This window comes from Canis lupus, chromosome 11 (genome assembly GCF_048164855.1).
Source record: "Canis lupus baileyi chromosome 11, mCanLup2.hap1, whole genome shotgun sequence".
NCBI lineage: Eukaryota > Metazoa > Chordata > Mammalia > Carnivora > Canidae > Canis > Canis lupus.
Window position 1 is genome coordinate 49522718 of NC_132848.1, and position 25828 is coordinate 49548545.

Here is a 25828-nt window from a genome sequence, read left to right on the forward strand (position 1 = left end):
ATTTTTTAAAAAGATATTTTATTTATTCATGAAAGACATAGAGAGGCAGAGACCTTGGCAGAGGGAGAAGCAGGCTCCCTGTGGAGAGTCTGATGTGGGACTCGATCCCAGGAACCTGGGATCACGCCCTGAGCTAAAGGCAGATGCTCAACCACCAAGCTACCCAGGCGTCCTGCCTTCTGGCATTTCTATTACATATGATGCCCCTTTTTTTTTTTAAAGATTTATTTATTTATTTATTTATGATAGACAGAGAGAGAGGCAGAGACACAGGCAGAGGGAGAAGCAGGCTCCATGCCGGGAGCCCGATGCGGGACTCGATCCAGGGACTCCAGGATCACGCCCTGGGCCAAAGGCAGGCGCTAAACCGCTGAGCCACCCAGGGATCCCCCCCTTATTGTTTTTTAGTTAACTTAAGCAGATATATTTTAATTTGCCTACAGGCACTAACACTTTGGTTTTTTTTTAAATGTATCTATAGGAGTGAGAAAGTTAGATCTGAGTGCATGCTTGCTGAAAGAAAATGGATGTTGTTCCAAGGTCTCTTCATAGCTTTCCCAGGTCCCAATGATCATAAAAGCACAGCTTTCAGATCATATTGTTTCTCTTGGAAGAAATGGTTGATATACCATATGTGAAAGCAGGACCAGTTTGTTACTAAAAGAGCTACTTTTTCTTGCAGTCATTTAGTCACATTACAGTTTCTAGGTGACAGGCATCTGTGAGAAGAGAATTAGAAAGTTGCTTCAGGGACAAATGGAGGGAAAAAATAGTCAACCTCCTGTTCAGGGTGTGAGCCAATCTCAGCTGTCAGTCTGCTGGTAATTCCTGCCTACTATTTATAAACTAAGACTCAAGATAAACGTACTCGATGACAAAATGTTCCAAACAAATGCAAAATAAAATGATCTAAAGATCCAAAATTTTTTGAATAGTAAAATTTAAAGTTTCTGTTTCTTAAGTAGAATAAAGCTGCATACACATACACAAGGTAATAATGAAATAAAAGGAATCAAATTGCTAAACTAAGCCAAGATACCATAAAAAGAAAAATAATTTGAAAGACTAAGACGTAAAAAAAAAAAGACGTAAAGAGTAAAAATGTCTAGGAACCAGAGATAAAAAATCAAAAGCAAAAACCAACAAGAAACAGACAAAAAACAAAACCCACACAAGAACTCACAAGCTTGAGCTAAGAGCATACATTAAATAAAAAAAGAATCTAGTAAAATAAGATGAAAAAAAATTTTTAAAAAGAGAAGCCACTCAAGTATCCATCGACAAATAGAAATATGGTATATATGTATATACAATGGAATATTATTCAGCCATAAAGAGGATGAAGTTCTGATGTATGCTACAACATGGATGGACCTTGAAAACATTTTATTTATTTATTTATTTATTTTTTTAAAATTTTATTTATTTATGATAGTCACACAGAGAGAGATGAGAGAGAGGCAGAGACACAGGCAGAGGGAGAAGCAGGCTCCATGCACCGGGAGCCCGATGTGGGATTCGATCCCAGGTCTCCAGGATCGCACCCTGGGCCAAAGGCAGGCGCCAAACCGCTGCGCTACCCAGGGATCCCACCTTGAAAACATTTTAAATGAAATAAGCCAAACATAGAAGAATACCGTACGACATGAATTAACTCAACAGGCAAATTCATAGAGACAGTAGATATAAGGTTACCAGGGGCTTGGAAAAGGAAGCAGTGAGGAATTACTGTTTCATGCATACATTTCTTTTGGGTGATGACAGGATTTTAGAAATAGCGGTGATGACTACAACATTCTGAATGTAATTGCCACTGGCTAATTTTAGGTTTATACACATTTTACCACAATAAAAAAATGAGGTAGTAAAAACAGACTAAAAAGAAAAAAACCAGTACACAACAAAACATTTTAAACCAGAGATTAAAATATTAAAATAATATGGTAAATTATTGCAAAAGTATCACTCCCAAATGAAATTTAAAGAGCCTAAGGAACATAACAAGTTTATGGTAGGGAGGTATGTCAAAGTGGCAGCAGCATAAATAGATAGCTTAATATCAGATAAGTAGGATGACCATGTAATTTACCATCCTAACCAGGACATTTCTGAGAGGAAAGGGGACCCTATTAATAATTACACAGGGACAACAGGTGTAGATTGGGACTGTCCTAGGCAAATAGGAATGTGTGGTGACTCTACACATAAAGGTAATCAGGTCCTCAAGGTTGAGGTCAAGCCCACAGCTTGGGGTCTTGCCAAAGTACAACAGTCTGAAACCATCTTCCTGAAAGACCCAAGTGGTCAAAAATGCAAGCCTTTTTTTTTTCTTTTTTTTTTTAAACAAAGGATTAACACAATTACATGGAGTTATTCAAGTTTACTAATTTGGGATTCATAAACAATTAACATCTTATTAGATTTTGTTAAAAGCTATTACGATATTCTGGGAATTCAGGAAGCTGAATTATACTTTGAAACGCACAGATTGGCAACCTTCTCAGGTCTCCTCCCTCCTTGGGAGCTTTGTACTCTATCATTCAATAAAGTTTACTATCACTCGATAAACCTTGCTTTGCTGCCCACAGAATAAGAAAAAAAAAAAAAGAAAAAGGAAAAAAGATATGCACTGGCAGGTGTAAAGATTTCCTTTTTTTTTTTTTTTTTAGGTGTATAGATTTCCTAACGTGAATCATTTTCTATAAATACACATCTTTATATATTACATTACAGTGCTAAAAATTTATACATGTATATGCTTTTATACTTATATCGAACTATAGACAATTAAACCTTAACATTTAAAAAATTAAACTAGAACTACTGAGAAAATTAGTAACTGAGATCCTATCCATTCTTTATCTTTAAATTAAATTATTTTAAACTAAAATTTAAAACTAAAATTAATCTTAATGACCTATAAACAGGTTAACTTAAAAGTCCATACCTTACTTGAGAAGCTCCGAGTTGGGATGTTTCTTGCTAACTCTGATATCGTGGGTTTACTCTGCAGACACTTGGTTAGGTGATATTTTTTCAATTTTATTCTATTGTAATAATGATCAGCGAAGTTACAGTGATTCAAGTGCTGTTTCTGCATGCATTTCCCAAGGTGAGGAATACTATACTTCAAAGCCTGGAGAAATAATTTGCTCTTCTGCTGCATGATATCAGAGTACCTGGTTTATGCTCCCTTTGGAGCATATGATTTCATAGGTAGGATTACACAGTAGTGGGTTCTCAGAGTATCTAAGATCCGTAGTTCTTATCCCTCCCCTTCAGGGCCATCCACCCCTCAGGTTATGAATAACTGCAGACAGCTGATAACTCAGGTTAAAAATACCTGAGAACTTGTGTAAGTTTAAGTTTCATTCAAATCACACTTCTTGGCAGACGGGACTTAAATGTCTCATTTGTACAGTCAGTCCTATCAGGCTCAAACTAGGCAGCACTGATTCTGGTACACATGGGGCAAACTAAAAAACAATAACAAAATAAAAAACAAAAAAATAAAAATTTGCAAATTTACACACACTTAAATGAAGGCATTCTGGAACTCTTGAGGGTGTTAAGAGGCAATTGCGAAATTCAGAACTTATCTTTGGTACACATATGAAGGATAAGCCAGAAAAGCCTACTTAGTAAAGGTAGAAGAGTGTTGAGTGTTTGCTACGTGCCAGACACTTTTATACACTTTGTCTAATTTAAACTTCATAAGGACCTGATAGAGTTGCCATTATAACGTTCATTTTACAGGTGAGCAAGCTGTGGCTCTGGGAAGTTTCCACAAGTGCCCTGGGTCACCTGGACAGAAAGTAATAGGACAAAAAGTCCAATCTGGTTTGGCTCCACATCTTAGACTCCCCACCGGACTTAACGTTAAAGAGGTCTTTAGCTCTTTATTTAAAACAAAACACATCACTTCAGAATGGGGGGGGGGGGGGGGAGAATGTGAGGCCACCTCTGATTTCTGCTGAAAAGATGGTTCTTTATTAACCCATCAAAGTAAGGCTAGTAAGAAGAGACACCTGGGTTCAGGTCGTCACTCCGGCACTCCCCACCTGTGCCTCAGTTTCTTCATCTGCAAAACTGAGATAATGACACCATTTACCTTATGGAGTCAAGAATTAAACTAGACAATTTTTGTTAAGATCTTAATACGGCGCCTGGCTCGTAGCGGGCACTCAATAGATACCGGCTACTGTGATTTTAAGAAAAGCGGCAAGTATCTTGCACACGGTTGAATGTCATCGTGGAAGTCTTCCGCAAAAGGCCCCTCGGTGTCAAAGGCATAATGCTGCGTCAGATTTACTAGAGATCCATCGGATCTGCTACGACGCCTCCGCCTCCATCATCTCTGTGTCGCAGCAAAATAACGGGCGAGTGGGCACAAGAGATCAGCAGCCAACACTAACCCCCGCCCCGCCCCCCGGCCCTGTCAGGACCTCAGTCCTTACGCCCATGCCCGCAGCCTCCATCCATCCGTCCGTCCGTCCGTCCGTCCTTCATCGGCAGGGAGAGGACAGTATTGCAAGGCTAGGAATGGGGTGGGGGAGACAAATGGGTGTTCCCGGCGCGACTCTCCACCCTGGGGAGGAGGCGAAGTGAGAGCAAACCGGCTGGGGGCTGCGGGTGGGGGTGGGGTGGCGGCCACCGTTTGCGCCACGCGGAGAAGCGACGCCGGGCAAAGAGCGAGGAGCAAGGGGACTGAGGGATGGCTGCGTGAGGGGACGATGGGGAGAACCCCTCCAGGACACGGTATGCCCCGCCATACGTACGCAAGTTGGAGGACAGTCGGACGCGCTCTGCACACCGAAACGGGAGGGCAAGTCCGAGAATTAAAGCTTTCAGGGAGGAGCGCCGGTGCTGCCTCAGTCCCGTCCAGCCGAAGTCTGCGTTCTGCAGCCCGCAGGACGACAGCCTATCCAGAGCCGCCCAGAGCTGGTTTGCAGCACGCTGGCCTACGTAACCCCAGTCAAGCACGAGCCCTAAGCAGATTTCGCCATCTTTATTATGGTCATGAGTAGTTTCTCCTCCGCCGGAGGTTTTTTTTTAAACCCTGAAAGTTCTAAGATTTTTCGTTCTTTGCTAGTCTTTTGAGCTCGCGATGAGGCAGAGGACGGGGGGAGCAGAGAAGCCAGTGTCCCACTAGTTCTGCCGCAACGCCCTTACGGTTTGGTCCGCCCTCACTAAAGATGGCCGCCAACAAAAATGGTGCAATGACGCGAGCCGCGCGGGCCTGGTTGCCAAGGAGACGCGAATACCGGAAATGCGGAATTCGGGGAGGGCGCGCGCTCCAGGGCGGTCGGAGGGAGGTCCGGCTCGCAGGTCCTGACTGAGAAGAAGTCGGCAGGTCCTGGCAGGGGAGAGCTGTCGCCGCGACAGCTCGGGGAAGAGGCGGCTTTAACAGGATGGAGTCGCGAGTCTCGGACGCCGAGGCCAGGGAGGCTGAGCGAGCTGCGGGCGGAGGCCCAGCAAGCAGCGGCGCTTCTCGGGGGCTTCAAGTCTCGGAGCCCTTGGGAGCCGCCCGGTGGAAGCTCCTGCGTCAGGTAAGGAAGAGCCTCACCTGTGCAGTCGGTCTCTGCTCGCAGCTGTGCGGCGGGCGACCGGCCGCGACTCTCCGGCAGCTCCGGCAGTTCCCTCGTAGTTTTGCCGGGAGCCCCCTGAGAAGCGCCCCCTTGCTTCTGCTAAGGGTCCCACCAAAGGGGAGGAATTGGATCGGGTGGGGCGGGGAGGGGGCAGCCAAGGCTGAGTTCCTGGAAAATTCGGGTGGAAGTAGGTCTTCCGTTGGGTATTTGTCTGCATCTGGGGACTTTCCCTTTGGCGCGCCAGCCCGGGTGGTGGGACCGCCGCTCCGCGCCCTGCGTTGCTCCTCACTCCCGCTTCTGCTTTACTTACTTCTTTCCCGGGGCTTCCTCTCCCGGCTTCTTAGCCAGACTGAGTGCGGTTCAAGTTTGGCCTCTTTCTGGGAGATCCGCGCGGCTGACCGGGTCGGGACTGTGACGTTGCACGTGCTGTCGGGCCCGGGACGGGGCTGGGTTCCCTCTGGCCTTCCCTGGGCTGTGGGAGCCTCGCGTTGATCTTGCCCGGAGTGACCCGCGAGATTCTTAGCGTCCAAGGTGGGCTAGTCCGGGTGTGTCGGACTTGAGGACTTCAGAGCTGTGACCGTTGCTGATGACCTCAGCTGTATGCAGGTTGGACACATTTCTGATTTGACATCCCCGACCCTCTCTCCAAACTTCTTCCCCGCCTCCCCCCCCCCTCCAAACTTCTTGAACTAAAATCTGTTTGTTGTTTTGCACACCAGGGTTATGCCTCTGCCTGGGGTTTCCTCCTAAAAACTTGAATCAGGAGGATACTTTCCATTTCTGACTTGATTTTTAATTAATTCTTTAAATTTTTTTTTTAAAGATTTTATTTATTTATTCATGAGAGACAGAGAGAGAGGCAGGAGGAGGCTCCCCGGAGGGAGCCTGCTGAGGGACTGGATCCTAGGACCCCGGGGATCATGACCTGATGACCTGAGCCGGACTGGATCCTAGGACCCCCGGGATCACGACCTGAGCCAAAGGCAGATGCTCAACCCCTGAGGCACCCAGGCGCTTCCATTTCTGACTGTTGTATTTTGACAAGAATTTTCCAGCAATGGCCACATTATTTTTTTGAGATTGTGTGTTGAGGAGTTACTTCGTTTACAGTTGTCTCCAGTCCCCTTTTCATTATGGTGTCATGACATAACTCGGTGATCATTTCTTTTCTGGTGCTTTGACGGTCTATCCAAAGCATTCATGATCTGGTTTTGTTGCTAATGTTGCAAAATTACAGGATAATGAATGCATGTCTTCACATAGATCACTATCACAGGGATTTTCTACAGTGAAATAAACATCATTTAAAGTTGAATTATGAACATAGCCAATTAGGGCCTTAAATTAATCAATCAAATCTTAGTGTGATGATGTCAGTGAATCTTAGTGTAGTGAGAACTCCAGGTGACCAGCACATAGGTTCACTCTGAGAATGCAGAACGAACCAGGACAAGCTTTGGCTATGGCTGCCATTTGAACTCATATGCTTTGACATTAGATGTTTTGGTACACATGTGTACTCTGCTTAGAGTCTTCTTTCCTACCTGTTGAATGACTTCATTTTTCAGATCTATGTTTTAATGAAGTCTCCTGACTCCATTTGGCTGAGTTAGACCCTCAGCTCACTTTACCAGTGAACCCCATATCATATCACTTTATGATCGTTTGATCAGAGTCCGTCTAACTTACAAGAATGGGAGTTCTTGGGACACCAGCGTAGCTCAGTGGTTGGGCGTCTGCCTTTGGCTCAAGGTGTGATCCTGGAGTTCTGGGATCGAGTCCCACATCTGGCTCCCTGCGAGGAGCCTGCTTCTTCTGCCTATGTTTCTGCCTCTCTCTCTGTCTCTCTCATGCATAAATAAATAAAATCTTAAAAAAAGAAAAAAGAATTGGAATTCTCCCTGGTTTGAAAAGATGATATTTTATTGATCTGCATCCTCTGCACCTTGGACAGTGCCTGTCTAGTTGGTTTTTAGCACATGTCTTTAAGCATCATGGAAAGCCTGAGAGGAGGAACAGGTTTTTTTTATTTTTATTTTTATTTTTATTTTTATTTTTATTTTTATTTTTATTTTTTATTTTTGAGGAACAGGCTTTAAATGGCCCATAGTATCAGGTCCTCAGTGTATTGTATTAGTTAACTGTTAATGAGTAACAAGGAAGGCACATAGGGCAGATGAAAAAGCAGCAATGACCATGACACACATTCACAAACACCTACAGAATGAAATAATGTTGGGGCTCCTGGGTGGCTCAGTCAAGCATCTGCCTTGGGCTCAGGTCATAATCCTGGGACATCCTGGGATTGAGCCCTGCATCAGGCTCTCTGCTCAGTGGGGAGTCTGCTTCTCCCTCTCCCTTTGGTGCTGCCCCTGCTTGTGTTCTCTCTGTTAAATAAATAAAACCTTTAAAAAGTAATATTACTGAGAGGTTTAAATCTTGGCTGAAGAATCTGATTAATGGAATATTTCATAGTATGATTTAAATTAAAAACAATGCCATATGTTTGAGACTATCAGTGTTGAAAGAGCATGATTTTTGTGCCTTTTCTTATCTCTGGTATTGAGCAAATTAACATTCCCTTATTTCCCTTCAGACGTAATGAGTATATAGCACAGAGGGTTATTTGAAGATTTAGTAAAGAGTATGATAAGACATGCGTTATTCTTACTTAGACATTTAGTATAATTTGCTGATGCGCAATCTAGGCCTGGAGTTGTCTTTGGTAAGATTTTTTTATGCATTGTATTTTTATTTTTATTTATTTTTTAAAATTAGTTTTAAAGGTAGAATTTAGTGATTCATCAGTTGCATGTAACAGCCAGTGCTCATTACATCAGGTGCCTTCCTTAATGCCCATCACCCAATTATCCCTTTCCCCCCACCCACCTATGCATTTTTTTTTTAAGATTTATTTATTTATTCGTGAGAGACAGAGAGAGAGAGGCAGAGACCTAGGCAGAGGGAGAAGCAGGCTCCTCATAGGGAGCCCGATGTAGGACTTGATCCCGGATCCTGGGATCACGCCCTGAGCTGAAGGCAGATGCCCAACCGCTGAGCCACCCAGGCCTCCCTATGTATTGTATTTTTAAAATAGTTTGCCATTCAGACTTGTTTCTTCTTGCGTCAGTTTTGGTAGTTGTATTCTTCTAGGAACTTATCCATTTCATCTAGATTTTCATAATTTTATAATATTCCTTTGCTATTTTTTTAATGCCTGCTGGATCTATAGTGATCTCTTTACATCACATTGATATTTATATTTTCTCTTTTTTTTTCTTATTAGTGTCAAGGATTTGTCAGTTTATTAATCTTTTTTTTTAAAGATTTTATTTATTTATTCATGAAAGATACACACAGAGAGAGAAAGGCAGAGACACAGGCAGAGGGAGAAGCAGGCTCCATGCAGGGAGCCTGATGTGGGACTCGATCCCAGGACTGCAGGGTCACACCCTGAGCTGAAGGCAGACGCTCAACCATTGAACCACCCAGGCATCCCTATCTTTTCTAAGAACCAGCTTTTGGTATTTTAATCCTTCTAGCTATATTTTTGTTTTCTACATTATTAATTTATATTTTTGTTTTCTACATTATTAATTTCTACTTTTTAGGGAACTTAATTTGCTTCTCCCTGTAGTTTTTGCAATGGATGCTTAGCTTACTGATTTAGCCTTTCCACAGATTTCCCTCTAAGCATGAATTTATCTGCATTTCATATGTCTTGAAATATATATTTTTTAAATTTATTTTTTAAAGATTTTATTTATTTATTCATGAGAGACAGAGAGAGACAAGGCAGAGGGAGAAACAGGCTCCATAGGGAGCCTGATGTGGACTAGATCCTGGAACCCAGAATCATGACCTGAGCCAAAGGCAGATGCTCAACCACTGTGCCACCCAGGTGCCCCCTGAAATGTATTTTTATTATTCAGTTCAAAATACTTTCAAATTTCCATTGTTTCCTTTTTTGTTTGTTTATAAGTTATTTAGAAGTATATTGCTGTATTTCCACAGATATTTGGTGTTTTAGGTATGTTTTTAGTTATTTTTCATTTGATTATAACTATTAGGATATTCTATATCTTTAAAAAAACTTTCCATTATGGAAAATGTCTAACATGTACAAAACTAGAGATAATAGTTAATAATCACTCAGATATCCATAAACTTCAAAAATTTTTAGCTCCTGTGACCAACTTTATCTCCATTCTCTTATTACAACTCCCACCTCAGATTATTTTGAAATAAATCTTAGATATATTTTTTCTATAGTTATTTCAGTACATATCTATATAAGATGACATTTAAAAAATAACTAAAATAGAGATGCCTGGGTGGCTCAGCAGTTAAGTGTCTGCCTCCAGCTCAGGGCGTGATCCTGGGATCCAGGATTGAGTCCCACATCGGGCTCCCTGCGAGGAGCCTGCCTCTCCTTCTGCCTATGTCTCTGCCTCTCTCTGCATCTCTCATGAATAAATAAATAAATCTTAAAAAAAAAACTAAAATACCATACCACACCCAAAGTAATTTCTTTCTTTCTTTCTTTCTTTCTTTCTTTCTTTCTTTCTTTCTTTCTTTCTTTCTTTCTTTCTTTCTTTTTTTTAGATTTTATTTATTCATTAGAGACAGAGAGAGAGAGAGAGAGGCACAGGCACAGGCAGAGGGAGAAGCAGGCTCCATTTAGGGAGCCTGACGTGGGACTTGATCCCAGGACTCCAGGATCATGCCCTGGGCCAAAGGCAGGTGCTAAACCGCTGGGCCACCCAGGGATCCCCCAAAGTAATTTCTTGATGCCATGAGGTAGCTGATCAGTTTCCAAATTTTCCCCATTTGTCTCAAAATTTTTCTTTACAATTTGATTATTTTGAAATATGCAACTCAGATGTAAACATTGTTATTAGTTGATAAGTTACTTAAGTCTTTTTTTAAGTACAGTTTTTATTAATTTAAGTGATCTCTGCACCTAATGTGGGGCATAACCCATGACCCCATGACCCCAAGATCAAGAATTGCTTGCTCTTCTGAGCTGACCAAGTGCCCTGTTTCATAAGTCTTTTTAATCTAAATGTTCTCTCTCTGTCTCTTTTACCTCTATTAGAGTTTCCCGTAATTTGAATTTTGCTAATTGTCCTTGATGTTTAATGTGTTCCTTCATGTCTTATTTTCTATTTCCTTTAAAGTTCCTATTTCCTAGATAGAGAGGCTTGATCAGATTCAGGTTTAATGTTTTTGGTTTGGTCTGGTTTGGTTGGTCAAGATGATGGTGAGTATGCTTTCATTAGTAGTCAAAGTTGTGTCTGGTTATTGCTCTTCTTCTTCTTCTTCTTCTTCTTCTTTTTTTTTTTTCAAGATTTTATTTGTTTAAGAGAGAGTGAGACCAAGAGAGATCATTCATAGAGGGAGACGGAGAGGGAGAAACCGACTCACCCCTGAGCAGCAAGCCAGATGTGAGGCTGGATCCCAGGACCTGGATCAACCAACTGAGACACCCAGGCGCCCCTGGATATTTCTCTTCTTGGTGATATTTGTCTAGGTTCATGAATTCATGAGGAGGTTGAAAATGGTGATATTCTAATTGTGTTGTTTCTTCATTTATTTATTGTTATATTAGCATAAATACAAACTTCCCCTTATCATCTATTTGTATATTCTTAGTTATAGTTCATAAAAGACAGAAAAATACTTGATTCTCCTCTTTGTTTACTAATTTTCCGAATAATAAATTGGTTCTCTAGCATCCTTTAAAGATCATCAATGGGGCATTTTATTATTTTATTTTTTTTTAGGTCTTATTTATTTTTATTTGACATAAAGAGAGTGTGAGACAGTGAGCATAAGCAGGGGGCATGGCAGGCAGAGGGAGAGGGAGAAGCAGGCTCCCTGCTGACTAAGGAGCCCAATGCTAGACTCGATCCTAGGACATCGGGATCATGACCTGAGCAATGGGGCATTTAAAAAAAAAACAAAACCCTGATGAACTTGTGTTTTGATTCCATTACATTTATTTCCTTTGTTAGTGGTCACACTGTCCCATCTTTGGCCAATGGCCCTATTTAAATTGGCTTTGGAGTCCTTTTATTTTTTTAAATTTATTTTATTTATTCATTTTTAAAAGATTTTATTTATTTATTCATGAGAGACACAGAGAGAGGCAGAGACATAGGCAGGGGGAGAAGCAGGCTCCTCACAGGGATCCTGATGTGGGACTTGATCCCTAAACTAGGATCACTCCCTGAGCCAAAGGCAGACGTTCAACCACTGAGCCACCCAGGCATCCCTGGAGTCCTTTTAATATAGCCTTTAATTTTTTATGGCTTTCTTATTTTCTTGTATGCAGCATGTCCTAGGTTCATTTGTCCAATTTATGCCATTTCTCCAAGGGACCTTACTTTGTTTTAATAGAAAATGCTATTTAGAGGCAGCAATGTGGTCATTAAGTATGTTCATTGCTACTGGTTTGGTCATTGTTTCTAGAACTTTTAAGTGGTCAGATGCAGGAAACATATATTTTTAAAAATGTTTTAATAAGTAAAATAGCCATTATTTTCTTTATTCAGATTCAGAGCTGTAGAGTTTTTGCTTAATATCATTAATATTACAGCTATATTTGTTTCTCCAATACTTAAAAACCCAGTTTTCAATGACCCCCCCAACAAAACTACTCATTTATCTTAAAACAGACGCACATACATACACAGAATAATATACCTCCCCTTGCCTAGGTAGCAAGCTTTGACATTCTAAGTCCACAGGCTATAAAAGGTGTTGCTTATCTTTTTAGCTCTTTTTTTTGTGGAATCAGATCATTGTCCTCACAAGAAAAGTGATTACAAAAGCCAGGCTCACCTCTCTAGATTTATTTCCTTTTTAAAAGTTTTTAGACTGGTAAATCTTCACTAGCTCTCTACTTTGTTCTCTGCTACCTACAAATAATGTTTTAAGGTACTCTGTCCAGGGGTGTCTGGGTGGCTCAGTTGGTTAAGCATCGACTCTTGGTTTCGGCTTGGGTCATGATGTCAGGGTTCTGGGATCGAGCCCTGTGTCAGGCTTTGGGCTCAGCTTATCCCTCTTCCTTTGTTCCTCCCCCTGTTCTCTCTCTATCTCTCTCTACTCTCCTCCTCGAATAAATAATTTTCAAAATATATTAAAAAATATTCTGTCCATCTTCTCTAGTTCTCTAGTAAGAGGTTGGTCTGCATTATCTAGTCTTCTATTATTGGTATTGTAAGTCCAACTTTGAATGCTGTGTTTATATAATGTAAACACAATATTTGGTTTTATTTCAAAGGTTCTGAAGCAAAAGCACCTGGATGATTGTCTGCGACATGTATCTGTAAGAAGATTTGAATCATTTAATCTGTTTTCAGTAACAGAAGCCAAAACAAGGGCAACTGAAGAGGAAGTTGGTGCATGGTTCCAATATACAAGTGTCTTCTATCCTGAGTACAGCATTTCTCTAAGGTAAACATCACTCCGGTGACGATTTTTTTAAAAGTATTTTTCTCTTGTAGAAGAAAAGCCGTCTAATAAGACTCTCATTATTCATTCTATTGAATTTGCAGGTAATCTTGATCAGAACTTGGGTTTTGTAGCATTGTGTTAGGAAATCCTGCTGCTTTAACTGGGTTTTGTTGTATTCTCAGAACTAAAGAAAAAAATTCTCAGGAATGTAGTGGTATTTGAGGACAAAGTGCCTTGCAAATCAAAAGGTTCTTTTAACCATTCTCTCATAGCATTTGACAAGAAACCAAGTTCTTTTTGAGACAAGGAAGGCTGAAAGTGAAAACAGAATTTTCCAAACTACTCTTGAAGTAGTAGTTATCTGAAAAGTCAAGCTTTAGGATTTTTTCCCATTCATGTTTTGTCACTTTCAGAATGGAATCTTAAGAATAGGAGGAAAAAATTCAGCTGAAAACACTGATTTTGTGAGAAGCATACAGAGTGTTCTGGCTTTAAAAATCATTAAAAAAAAAGAAAAAAGACAGGAGAGTTGCAAACTGAAGTAACAAGATACCATCTTTACTGAATTAATTTTCTCTCACAGTTATAGCCTAGCATGTTGCACTATTACCGTAGGTGTTTGATTTTATAACATCTGCCTTTTTTGACAAGATTTCACATTTTGAAAGGGAGGGAGGAGCACATTTACAGTAACTGTAAGAAGAGCAAAAAACATTTTAAGTGGAATGAGACTGAATAAGGTTTAGGTGAGGCAAGGAATAATTTTAAGAAAAAAAGTTTTCACAAAGGATGTCTATTTATAGTATATGTTTCTTGAACTATTTCAGTTTAAAATATCTAAGCTTTAGAAGACATCATAATAGCTTAAAATTTGGGATCTGGATAAAAATTGACAAGGGTGGGCAGGGAAGAACAATTAGGATCTGGTTTCATAATACTGCTTTGTTGGAAACTCCAAAAAGAAGATAAAAACCTAGGGATTTGTGTGAGCTTGCCTGATATTCATTATGAGATTCTAATTAGAATCTCACATTCTGATGGAGATAAATAGTTTTGTTCTTGGTTAGGAAGGGAAGAAAAATGCATTACTTGCTGACTATGTGCCTCGTACAGAGTGAGGTTCTTTGATATATGCTAACTCATGTAATCCTTACAGTACTCTACAAAATAGTAATGAAGATAATTAAACAATTGGGAGATAGGATCTCTAAGGAAATTAAAAAGAAGTCAGAACAGAGTGATCCAATAACAGTCTTCAGGTATAAAGTTCTAAAACTTACCCTCCAAATTCACTGGTGACAAGATGCAGTAAGTGTAAGATGTGCCAAGAATCATATCCTGACATCTTCAAGGTCCTGGTAAGGGTTAGCTAGAGAGAATGTGACATCATCTATTCATGGTTCTGTTGCAAGTGACCTTACTGTAGCAGGAACCCAGGTGCCAATGTAAACCGAAACTCCTTTCTAATGGCATGGTTCTTTGTGACATATCCATTTTTCAAAAAAATAAACACAAATCTGTCTATATAAATATGACATTGAATTCTAATTTACAGAGAGAAGACAAGTGACTAAGCTAGAACATTGGCTGCAATGGCTACCAAGATGTAATCTCTTTTTTCAAACTAGTTTATTTTTCTCCACGTTAGTAATGCAAAAATCACAGTAGCTTACATGTATTCTAGAGCTGGACGCTACCTTAGAATAATTTTGAAAAGATCAGGACCACATTGGTAAAGGCTGACCACTGAGTGACTACGATGTGACAAGCCCTATTGTGAGTGGTTTACAGGTATTAGCTTATTTAATCCATACAACACCTTATGTGGTAAATACTGTTATTATCCTCATTTCACAGATGAGCAAAATGAAACCCAGAGAGGTTAAATGACTTGATTGAGGTCACACAGCCAAGTTTACACCTCTAGTCAAACCCCAGTTGTCTGGTTCCACAGCCTGTACTTTTAAAAACTTTTATTTTGGAATGATTACAGACATTCAGGAAGTTGCAGAAATAGTACAAGGAGTTTGCATACCCTTCACCTAGCTATTTCCGTTGGTAAAATTTTATATAATGATACTCACTGTCTGTACTTTTAACTTCTACATATACTGGCTCTCCTGAGGCAATCGTGTATGCACTTATTCATTTTACAGATGAAGGGATTGAGGCCCAGATAAACTAAATTTCCTCATTGATTATTCTGAGCAATGTGTTTCTTACTCCATAATTCTGTTACCATATAGGAAATTGCTGAAATTACTACAATTGCTTAGGTTGGGGAAGATTTCCGCCAACAATAGTTCATTCCATTCCATTGCCAATTTTGTTCACCCTGATTTTTTTTTTTTACCACTTTCTCTTGTTTTCTGTTATATGCCCAACATGGCTCTGCATTCTTGTTTCCTCAATATCTCATTACCAACTCTTTTCTCAACCTGCTTTCAAGACATTTATGTAGCTACTTCTATCATCTTCTTCAGTGTTTGAATTGTGAGCATTCTAAAGTTTAAAAAAAATTACTTGCAGTAGCTAAAAGTAGTGGTTTAGAAGGTAGTTTGGAATGGCGTACCATTATTTTCATCTACATTTTTTAAAGTTTGTTGAGTCAACACTATGGAATGATTGAAAAAAAATGATGAATAGTTTTAAATAAATTTAAATCAATAAATATTTAATGGCACCTTCTATATAGGTTAACAGAAAGAAACGTAAGATATATTATCCTCAAGGCTTTTTTTTTTTTTTTTTTTTTTTTTAAGATTTTATTTATCCACTCATGAGAGACACACAGAGAGGCAGAGACACAGGCAGAGGGAGAAGCAGGATCCACGCAGGGAGCCCAATGCAGGACTCAATCCCAGGACCCCAGGATCACGCCCTGGGCCAAAGGGTGCTAAACTGCTGAGCCACCCAGAGATCCCCTCCTCAAGGCTTTAAATATGTGAAAAGTTGAATAATAAAGATAATTAAGAAGGAAAAGTGAGCATCCATTCTCAGAACTCTCATTAGGCAGTGCATAACTAATTTCCAAAGGAGTGAAAGACTTCATACAAATTAGGCATTTAGAGATACGAGTGATACTTGTGAGGCCTTGACAGGCAGCGATTTAAATTGGATCTAGAAGTAGTTGGAACTTCTGAGGGAAAGGGAGAAGTCATTTCAGATGGGAGCAAAGGCACGAGAAAATATCCAAGGGGAAAACATACAAGGCAGAATCATAAGTGGTTCTCAAGAACCATCACGATCTCTAGGGGAATGGTAGTCAATATGTGTTATATGATGGCTCTGCTTCTGGGTTCTCATGAAAGGCTGAGCCTTTGGGATGTTTTGATCGTTACGGATTTTATTTATTTATTTATATATATATATATATATATATATATATTTATTTATTTATTTATTTATTTATTTCACTTTCTCAGTTCTTATCGTCTGACATCACCTGCTCCAATTCAACAGGGGTGGTGCCTATCATGATTAATAATTGTTATCAGTACTTGCTAGTATTGTCCTTCTTAAAATTTCCCTACATATTAATTTCTGTCTTGTTAAAGTCTTATTAGGCTTGAAATGAGTTAAATAACTAGATGCTAAAAAAAAAATAACTAGATGCTTGTGAATTCAAAGTACATAGTTGTATCTTGTTTGTACTATTAAAAGGCGTATAAGTGGTGGCCTAAATTAAAACTTGGACTATTATTTTTTGTCAGCCTTGTATGATGATACTTAAAATGAAGGAATAGCAGGGAGAAGTAGGCAAGTGGGAATAAAAAAAAAAAAAAATGAGGGAACACACAATTTCCCGTGGTGACTTTTCATCAGCGGTAAAAGTCCGGACAAGGTAAAAGTTAGACAAAATCCCCAAGATGTGTTGTCTTTTCTGTGTATCTAAAGATAGTTGACAGTTTGTTCCTAAGCGAACCATTATAAGTTAGGAAATTAAAATCCAGGGTATGACTCCTACTTTATTCCTTGGGAAAGTCTTTTTGTCTTTTTGATACTTTATTTTTATTTCTTAGAACTTTATAGAAGAGGTTCTTGCAATTAAGTAGATGTTTGTATAGAGAACATCCAGGAGATGTTTATATTAAAATCTGCCCCCCCCCCATCTCGCTGTTTTGTAATCTACAGTTTGTTATAATCTTTTGTTGTAAACAGAGTTTACTATATTGATACTAGAAATTGTTTCCCACTCTCCATATTTCAACCCAATTTCAGCGTCATAGGAATTTGCATATTCTGGAAGCTTCAAATACTTACATTATATTTGGAACTATAGAAGTGCCTGAGTTATTCATTTATAAATGTGTATATGTCATAGGTGTAGACAAAGCTGAAAGGCCTGAACTCTCCTCCTTTCTTTGAATAAAACTACTGTTGCCATAGTAATTGCTGAATTTGAAGTCTAGTGCTTTTAACTTTTAGCTTGTCCTGGGAGCTTAGAATGGGCAAGAAGACATCAGGAATGACTTGTCTTGGACTGTGGTGCATCTTTCTAATACAACATATGCACTGCAGTGAGGTCATATATTCCTTCTGTAGGGAAAGGAAAACAAAATCTTCATCCACTGAATTTAGTATGTACTCTGTGAGAGCCGATGAAATAAGAACTAGCGATGGGAATGGTATGCTTGTGAAATTCAATGTATGGCAGATTATCATTACGTATGTGATAGATAATAAGTATTCATTTAAAGTTTGGCAAGGCTGGCATCCCAGGCACCCCAATAACTGGAAGTGTTTACCTCTTAGTACCCTTCACTTGTTTCACACCTCTCCAAGTCCTCTCCCCCCCATAAACAATAGTTTGTGTCCTATATCTGTGAATCTGGTTTTGTTTTGTTTTTTCATTTTTGATTTGCAGTCCCCCGATGACTAAAGATGTCCATCCTTTCATGTGCTTTCACTTATATGTGAAATTATACAGCATTTGTCTTCTCTCTGACATATCTTCTGTCTCACTCTTTAGCCATTTATTTTTGAAAGAGTTCCAAAATGTGTTGTATCTAGAACCGTTTTCAAATCTTTTCCTTCTATAAACCTCTCTTTTTTCTTCTGTAGCCTTTTAGGGCTCATTTTACACTCTGGCCCACTCTTTCTTTTTTTCTTCTTTTTTAGACTGAAATTCAATGGTTTTTGTATATTCATGTTGTGCAGTCGTCACCACTGCCTAATTCTAGAGATCTTTTTCACCCCAGGAAGAAACCCCATACCCGTTCATGGTGATTCCCCATCCTCTTCCTCCCCACCAAACCCTGGCAACCACTAATCTGCTTACACTCTGTATGAATTTACCTATTCTGGACATTCCATATAAATATAATCATGCAATATGTGGACTTTTATGTCTGGCTTCTTCAACTTAATGTTTTTGATTCTTCTGGGTTGTATCATTATCTCATTCCTTTTTATGGCTGAATAATATTCCATCGTATGGATAACACCACGTTTTGTTTATCCGTTTATCAATTGTGGACCTTTGGGTTGTTTCCACTTCCTGACTATTGTGAGTAATGTTACTATGAACATTCATATGAACATTCATATGCAAGTTTTTGTGTGACTGTGTAAGTTTTTAATTCTCTTAGGAATGAACCTAAGGGTGAAATTGCTGGGTCCCATGGTAAATCTTTGTTTAGCATTTTGAAGAATGGTCAAATTGTTTTGTACAATGGCTGCACCATTTTACATTCCTATCAAGAATATGTGAGGGTTCCAGTTTTTCTCCATGCTTGCCAGCACTTGTCATTTTTCCTTTATTATTATTTTTTGTTTTAGTCATTCTAGTGAGTATGAAGTGATATCTCACTGTGGTTTTGATTTGCAGTCCTCTGATGACTAATGATTTCCATTTTTTCATGTGCTTATTGGCCATTTGTATATCATCTTTGGAGAAATGTCTATTCAAGTGTTTTGCCCATTTTTAACTGGGTTTTCTTTTTGTTGTTGAATCATGAGAGCTCTTTATATATGCTGGATACTAGACCCAGTTATTTGCAAGTGTTTTCTCCCATTCTGTGGGTTGTTTTTTCACTTTAATGATAGTGTTCTTTGATAGACAAAAGTTTTTCATTTTCATGATGTTCAGCTTATCTAGTTTTTCTTCTCTTTTTTTTGTGCTTTTGGTACTGTAGTTAGCTCTGGCTTATTTTTAATCTCTAGTTTCAGCCTCTTGATATCCTTAGACTTCAAACTTTTTATTTTTTTATTTTTTAAAAAATATTTTATTTATTCATGATAGAGAGAGAGAGAGAGAGAGAGAGAGGCAGAGACAGAGGTAGAGGGAGAAGCAGGCCCCATGCAGGGAGCCTGACGTGGGACCCGATCCAGGGTCTCCAGGATCACGCCCTGGGCTGCAGGCGGCGCTAAACCGCTGCGCCACCCGGGCTGCCCCAACTTTTTATTTTTAAAAAGATTTTATTTATTTATTCATAAGAGACAGAAGGAGTGAGAAGCAGAGACATAGGGAGAAGGAGAAGCAGGCTCCATGCAGGAAGCCTGATGTGGGACTTGATTCCGGGACTCCAGGATCACACCCTGGGCTGAAGGCAGATGTTCAACTGCTGAGCCACCCAGGCATCCCGAGACTTCAAACTTCAAGCTCTGCCTCAGTGTCTTGCTCCCTAGTCCTCCTTACTCCATAGGCCATTCTTGGGAAAAACTCAAAAGTCTTCAGTTCTAGGATAGCTTAAAGTGCTTGTGAAAAAAATACTTCTATGCTACCAAATGATGATCACCATAGCATTAGCTAATACTACTATCATGTTACCATTTCTTTTTGTGGTGAGAACATTTATGATGGCTGTTGTTATTAAGGACTTAGGGAAATAGGTTAAAGCCTGGGGATTTAGGGAAAGATGAAGTGAACTTTTTATACCTTGATATGTTGGCAAAAAATTGTTATATAACATTAATTGGCAGTATAATGCTCAGATTGAAGTTTCAGGATCCCTTCCTTGTAAGTACCTTTCTGTCTAACCACACTGTCCAGGTAGGACCTATGTAAACTGTTGAAAAATTAAGGATAGACAAGATCTTATAGATTTGACACATTAATAAAGTAGATTACTCAGTGAACAAAAAAACATTAAGTTTGGGACAAATTAAAGGAAATGTGAAATAATCAGACTGAATCTTTGCCACATTGTGTGCATGAGAGTTTTCCTATAATTAGCATTAATTCTTATGCTATTGAAGTCAATGATTGCTGATATTATTCTTTCATGAGATGCCTTCTTTTAGGATTTCTAGACTTTATAAACTATTTTCATATTTTTTAAGTTATTTAGAGGTGTAGAGTTAGTTTTACACTTTCCCTACTTTCTATCCCATTTAGAAATGTCATAGGCTACACTCTGTTTTTTAGCTTTAACAAATCATGTTTTCAAGAATAGACAAGTTCTGCTTCAGTGATAACTCTGAGAAATCATACTTTTTATTTTGAATGATGCTTTTTAACTTTTAAGCAAGCATTTTACTTCAATTATCCCAGTTTCTGTTTTTTAGAAATATTTAACATTTTTCAAAATATATATTTAATTTCAAATTTTTATTTCACCCTAAATTGAGAAACTTTTAGGAATTTATCCTAAGGCAGTAATGAGAAATGGTTCAATGATGTTTCTGCGAGGATGTTCACTGTACATAGTACAAAACTGGACACAAACTAAAAATCCAACATAAAACATTGATTCAGTAAATTACGGTGTAGTCATTCATTGAACTGCTTGGCAGCCATTAAATTCATATTGCAAAATACTTGGTGATGTGGGAAACTGTTTATAATATCTTAAAACACAAATTGCAAATATGTGGACAATGTTCTCTAAGTTATTTAATCAAGGTATAAGCATGACATTAATTTGAATATTGATAAATATCAGTAGCTTTTGTCTCTGCATGATAGTATTAGGAGTATTTTTTTATTCTTGAAGGAACCATATATTTCTTTTATATTTACAAAAAAGATTTTTGAGTTCTGTGCCACATTGCTGATCATTTTAATAGCTTCATCTTGCATTTTATTTTTTTAAAGATTTATTTATTTATTTATTTATTATTTATTTGAGAGAGAGAGAAAGCACAAGCAGAGAGAGGGAGAAGCAGGCTTCCCGCTGAGCAGGGAGCCCAATGCGGGCCTCAATCCCAGGACCCTAGGATCATGACCAGAGTGGAAGGCAGACGCTTAACAGACAGAGCCACCCAGGTGGCCCACTTTATCTTGCATTTTAGATATTAAATACTTTATCCTTTTTTCACTCTTGTTCTCTTACATGTGTACTGTAGTTTTCCATGTTAAGGTAGATAACCTCATCTCTGTATAGAATCTTGTATTATTGGTAACTTATTGATAACATTGGTTTCTTAGATTATGGTACTGATGAGCCCAGTGCTTATTTGGCCAATGATGATGGCACATAACTTATTGCAATCTCACTTAGTGACTCTATCAAGGAACTGGGTCTGTATGATAGAAATAAAAAGTTCTTCTGCAAAGGGTTATTTATTTATTTTTTTTAGTTTTAGGTCTAGAAGTCTGAGATCAAGGTGTTACAGGTTTGGTTTCCTCTGAGGCCTCTCTCCTTGACTTGCAAGTGGCTGCTCTCTTCACATAGTTGTTCTCTGTGCAAATGCCCTACTGTCCCAACCTCCTTTTCTTATAAGGACACCAGTCATATTGGATTAAGCCTACCCTGATGACCTCATTTTGTCTTAATCCCCTATTTAAATAAGACCATTTCTCTAAATACATTCATATTCTGAGGTGCCAGGGGTTAGGGCTCAAGCATATGAATTTGGGAGAGGTACAATTCAGTTCACAACCATATATGTCATTTATGATAAATTTAATGACAAAGTGGTGTTGAAGTAAATTGTATTGTGAATTATTAACAGTTATTGTAAACTATTATAACATCCTCAAGATTTACAGCTGTAAATGAACTCTCCCCTTGTCGGGGAGAACAGAGGGGATTACAGATGTGTTAACAATTTTTGTTGTTGTTAGAGAGTGCGTAGTGGGGGCTTGGGGGACCCTAGAGGGAGGGAGAGAACCTTTTTTAAAAGTTAATATATAGGGCAGCCTTGCTGGCTCAGCAGTTTAGCACCACCTACGGCCCAGGGCCTAATCCTGGAGACCCGGGATTGAGTCCCATGTCGGGCTCCCTGCATGGAGCCTGCTTCTCCCTCTGCCTGTGTCTCTGCCTCTCTCTCTCTCTCTGTGTGTGTGCGTCTCTCATGAATAAATAAATAAAATCTTAAAAAAAATTATCATATAGTGTATTATTAGTTTCATGGGTAGAGTTCAGTGATTCGTTAATACCCAGTGCCCATTACATTATGTGCCCTCCTTAATGCCCATCATCCAGTTACCTCATCCCTCTCCCTAACTCCCATCCAGCAACCCTCAGTTTGCTTCCTATAGTTAAGAAGAGTCTCTTATGGTTTGGCTTATTTTATTTTTCCCTCCCTTCCCCTTTGATCCTTTTGTGTCTTAAATTCCACATATGAGTGAAATCATAAGATTGTTTTTCTCTAATTGACTTATTTCGCTTAGCATAACAGAGGGAGAGAATCTCAAGTAGGCTCCACACTCAGCGCAGAGCCTGACTCAGGGCTCAATCTCACAATCCTGATGTCATGACCCGAGCTGGCATTGAAAGTTGACACTTAACTGACTGAGCCACCAAGGTGCCCCAACAATTTTTTTTTTCAATTTTTTTTTTTTTTTAATCACCACTGGAAAAGTATTGCAAACCCTATGACCTATTGACATTTGGCCCATTTGAATATGAAGAATAGCATCCTTTATAAGTATTAATAAATATCAGTAATCAAATTCGATATATCAGGAGCTGTCAAGTGAATAGAGATTAGAATTAAAGGGAGTGGAATTAAGGTTAATGGGAAAAAGATACAAAACAATTTGTCCCCTGACATTTTGAACCCTCTAATTGTGGATTGTGCAGACCTGAAGGTGTTAGCTCTTTGTGACTGAAGTTCTGAATTTATTGGGCTGATATAGAGGAAATCTATTTATTGTTGAGTGTGGCTCTGGAGGTTGATGATTTATTTTTCTTTTGAGATTCTTCAAGGTAAGATTTTGTTTTGTTGTCTTTAATAATCTACCTTACCTTTAGATAGCTAAAACAATAACAATAAAAAGTATTTACTAATACTTTAAAATGCAGATTAACTATCAAGAATATCACTAAATATTCTGAGAAATGTATTCTGTTATTTCTTTTTCCTTCTCCCTCTAGTGGGCAGAAAATATTTTGAAAATATTACTAGTACTGGGTGGGTATATCACAGTATACAGTCTCAGCTTTTTAAAAAATTAATAAATGGGCAGCCCCGGTGGCCCACCGGTTTAGCACGGCCTTCAGCCCAGGACGTGATCCTGGAGACCCGAGATTGAGTCCCACGTTGGGCTCCCTGCATGGAACCTGCTTTTCCCTCTGCCTGTGTCTCTGCCTGTCTTTCTCTATGTGTTTCTCATGAATAAATAAATTTCAAAAAAATCTTTAAAAAAATAAATAAAAATAAAAAATTAGTAAATGTTAATATTTCAGAATCATTAAAGAAAATGCTTTATTCCTTTATAGGCATAATAATGGATCTTTGAATGTTGAAGATGTTCTTACAAGCTTTGACAATACAGGAAATGTTTGTAAGTCATATATTCCTTTTGTGGAAATATTTTTGGTGTTTTTAAAAGTGAATTTATGATTAGTGCTTTTTTCACTAATATTTATTATGACAATGTGCATATGTATGTGTGTAATATAAACTCTTACTGTTTTTAGCTGTAAGATAAGCTTCATATAAGATGCACTTACGAAGTGGGATAAAGCTGTTTTTACATTTTGCATTTGTGTATATGAGTGTGTGTGTGCATGTGTGTGTGTGACAGAATGTAGGTCAGAGGGAGCATGGGACTCTCCAGCACTACCCCTTTTGTTTATTTCCATTTTGGCCTTCTCAGTTAGTTTAATAGATGGGCTGTGTCTGCTGTTTTGGGTACTTTCTTTTCCACTTCCTTCTGCTTCTCTTTTTCACAATGGAATAAAACCAGAACATTTGATTTCCTTGCTGTTAATACAGTGCCAGAGGTTTTTGTTTTATGCGGTATTATATTATAGAACACATTGTCTTTTCATCTAAGCTTTGATTGTCATGATAGATTTCTCCATTCAGAGAACCATTTTAATAATTATCATGTCATATGATGAAAGAAATCAGCCAAGAATATCTTTATATCACTGTGTTAAACAATATATGACGATCAGAGCTGTGTATTTCTTCATGTGTATTGCATAAGATATTTCTTTTAAGATAGTGAATTATCAATGTAATATGGCCTTTTTACTTTAATTTTTAATATGACATTTTTAAATGTAAAAATTGTACTCAAATGCTTTTTTTCTCAAAGAAAATTTCATAGCTGCAACTGTTCTCTGAACTAAAATAAATAACACTTTGCTAACAGTACTACTTTATCAGATGCCCTCTGATTTTAGATCTGCATAAAGCGATGTTCAGCAATACTCAGGCAACAATTTTGTTTTTATGCCCACATATAGCAAGCTTTTGATAATATATAAAAATATTTATATATTTTGTCACAGAAATCTATAAGTGTCCCAAAATCATCCAAAAATATTTAAATAATGTGAGTTTCTTTTTCATAGATAGTGACAAGTGTACCTTTTAGTTTCTACATGTTGGCACTTGCTGAATTCTTTCCCACCTAGGCTTATCTCATTTTTATTGGGGATTAGGGCAAAGGGTGCTAGTGGTGGTTGAGGAAACATTATCCTTTAGTTCTGGGGTAAGGTAAAATAACATTAAGTCAGGCTTATGCATATATGTTTTAGGAACATGATCCTAGAATGTAAATGTGGAATTTCTGATTTGGTAATGTAAAAATCAAGCGTTGTTCCCAGTGGCTCAGTATGAAATAGGGCCACTAGCTGGCAGCATTATGTAAAATAAAAATACTTTCCTAAAGGTCTGTGCTACTATTTTATACATGAATAACTATCTTATCCTTCCCTGACATTTTTTCTCAACTTGTTCCACACCACCTTCATCTACCCCTAGTGGTTGCATTGACAAACGGAGGAATTGCATGGAAAGGGTATTTTTTCACTGATGTATTGTTTGGTGAAAAGGTTTGAGTCTTTGGAATGAGACTTATCTACATTTGATTCTTGGCTCTGAAATTCATCTTGAGCAATTTATATTATGTCAGTTTATATCAGTTTATGTTATGTCTTAGAACTGGATAGAATATATAGAAAATGTATTAACATATACTGTATTCCTCATAGTTGACACTCAGTAAATGGAAGCTATTTATTAATTATTACTGGTGATGAGTACCTTTAAAATGTCTTTCCTTCTTTTTCTAATAATGAAGATAATATTATTAAGGGTTGTTCTCATGTTTTAAAATAAGCTATTTTGATTGAACTAATAAGGCAGGAAAAAAAATAGATCAAATTACCAAAATAGTAATTTATTAAAATGTCTTGTCACAGATGTTGTGTTAAAAACCTGAATATGGTGGGATGCCTGGGTGGCTTAGTGGTTGAGCATCTGCCTTCAGCCCAGAGCATGATCCTGGGGTCCTGGGGAGTCCCACATCAGGTTTCCTGCATGGAGCCTGCTTCTCTCTCTGCCTGTGTCTCTGCCCCTCTCTCTCTCTCTGTGTCTCTCATGAATAAATAAAATCTTGAAAAGCAAAAAACAAAACAAAAAAACCTGAATAT

The 25828-nt window shown here is 38.4% G+C and overlaps 2 protein-coding genes across 17 annotated transcripts in view; one reads left to right on the forward strand and one right to left on the reverse strand.

Moving 5' to 3' along the window:
* Positions 1–4937, reverse strand: part of PREPL (prolyl endopeptidase like) — a 69837-nt gene extending 64900 nt beyond the window's left edge. For 4 of the 11 annotated variants that reach the window (XR_012003331.1, XR_012003330.1, XR_012003329.1 and 1 more), the window contains exon 1: positions 2948–3325. Coding sequence is in view for 3 of the 11 variants with exons in the window: in XM_072768200.1 (XP_072624301.1) it covers positions 2948–3166 (219 nt within the window). In the remaining 8 variants the exon portion in view is untranslated. The other 7 variants (XR_012003332.1, XM_072768206.1, XM_072768203.1 and 4 more) reach the window with 4 other exon arrangements.
* A 329-nt stretch (positions 4938–5266) lies between these two features.
* Positions 5267–25828, forward strand: part of CAMKMT (calmodulin-lysine N-methyltransferase) — a 389938-nt gene continuing 369376 nt past the window's right edge. The window contains exons 1-4 of one of the 6 annotated variants that reach the window (XM_072768220.1): positions 5414–5549; positions 10939–11151; positions 12877–13049; positions 23660–23724. In XM_072768220.1, coding sequence (XP_072624321.1) covers positions 11134–11151; positions 12877–13049; positions 23660–23724 — 256 coding nt within the window. In that variant the 5' untranslated portion in view covers positions 5414–5549; positions 10939–11133. Of the gene's footprint in view, positions 5550–5757; positions 6195–10938; positions 11152–12876; positions 13050–23659; positions 23725–25828 lie in introns of those variants that run through there. The other 5 variants (XM_072768221.1, XR_012003334.1, XM_072768219.1 and 2 more) reach the window with 5 other exon arrangements.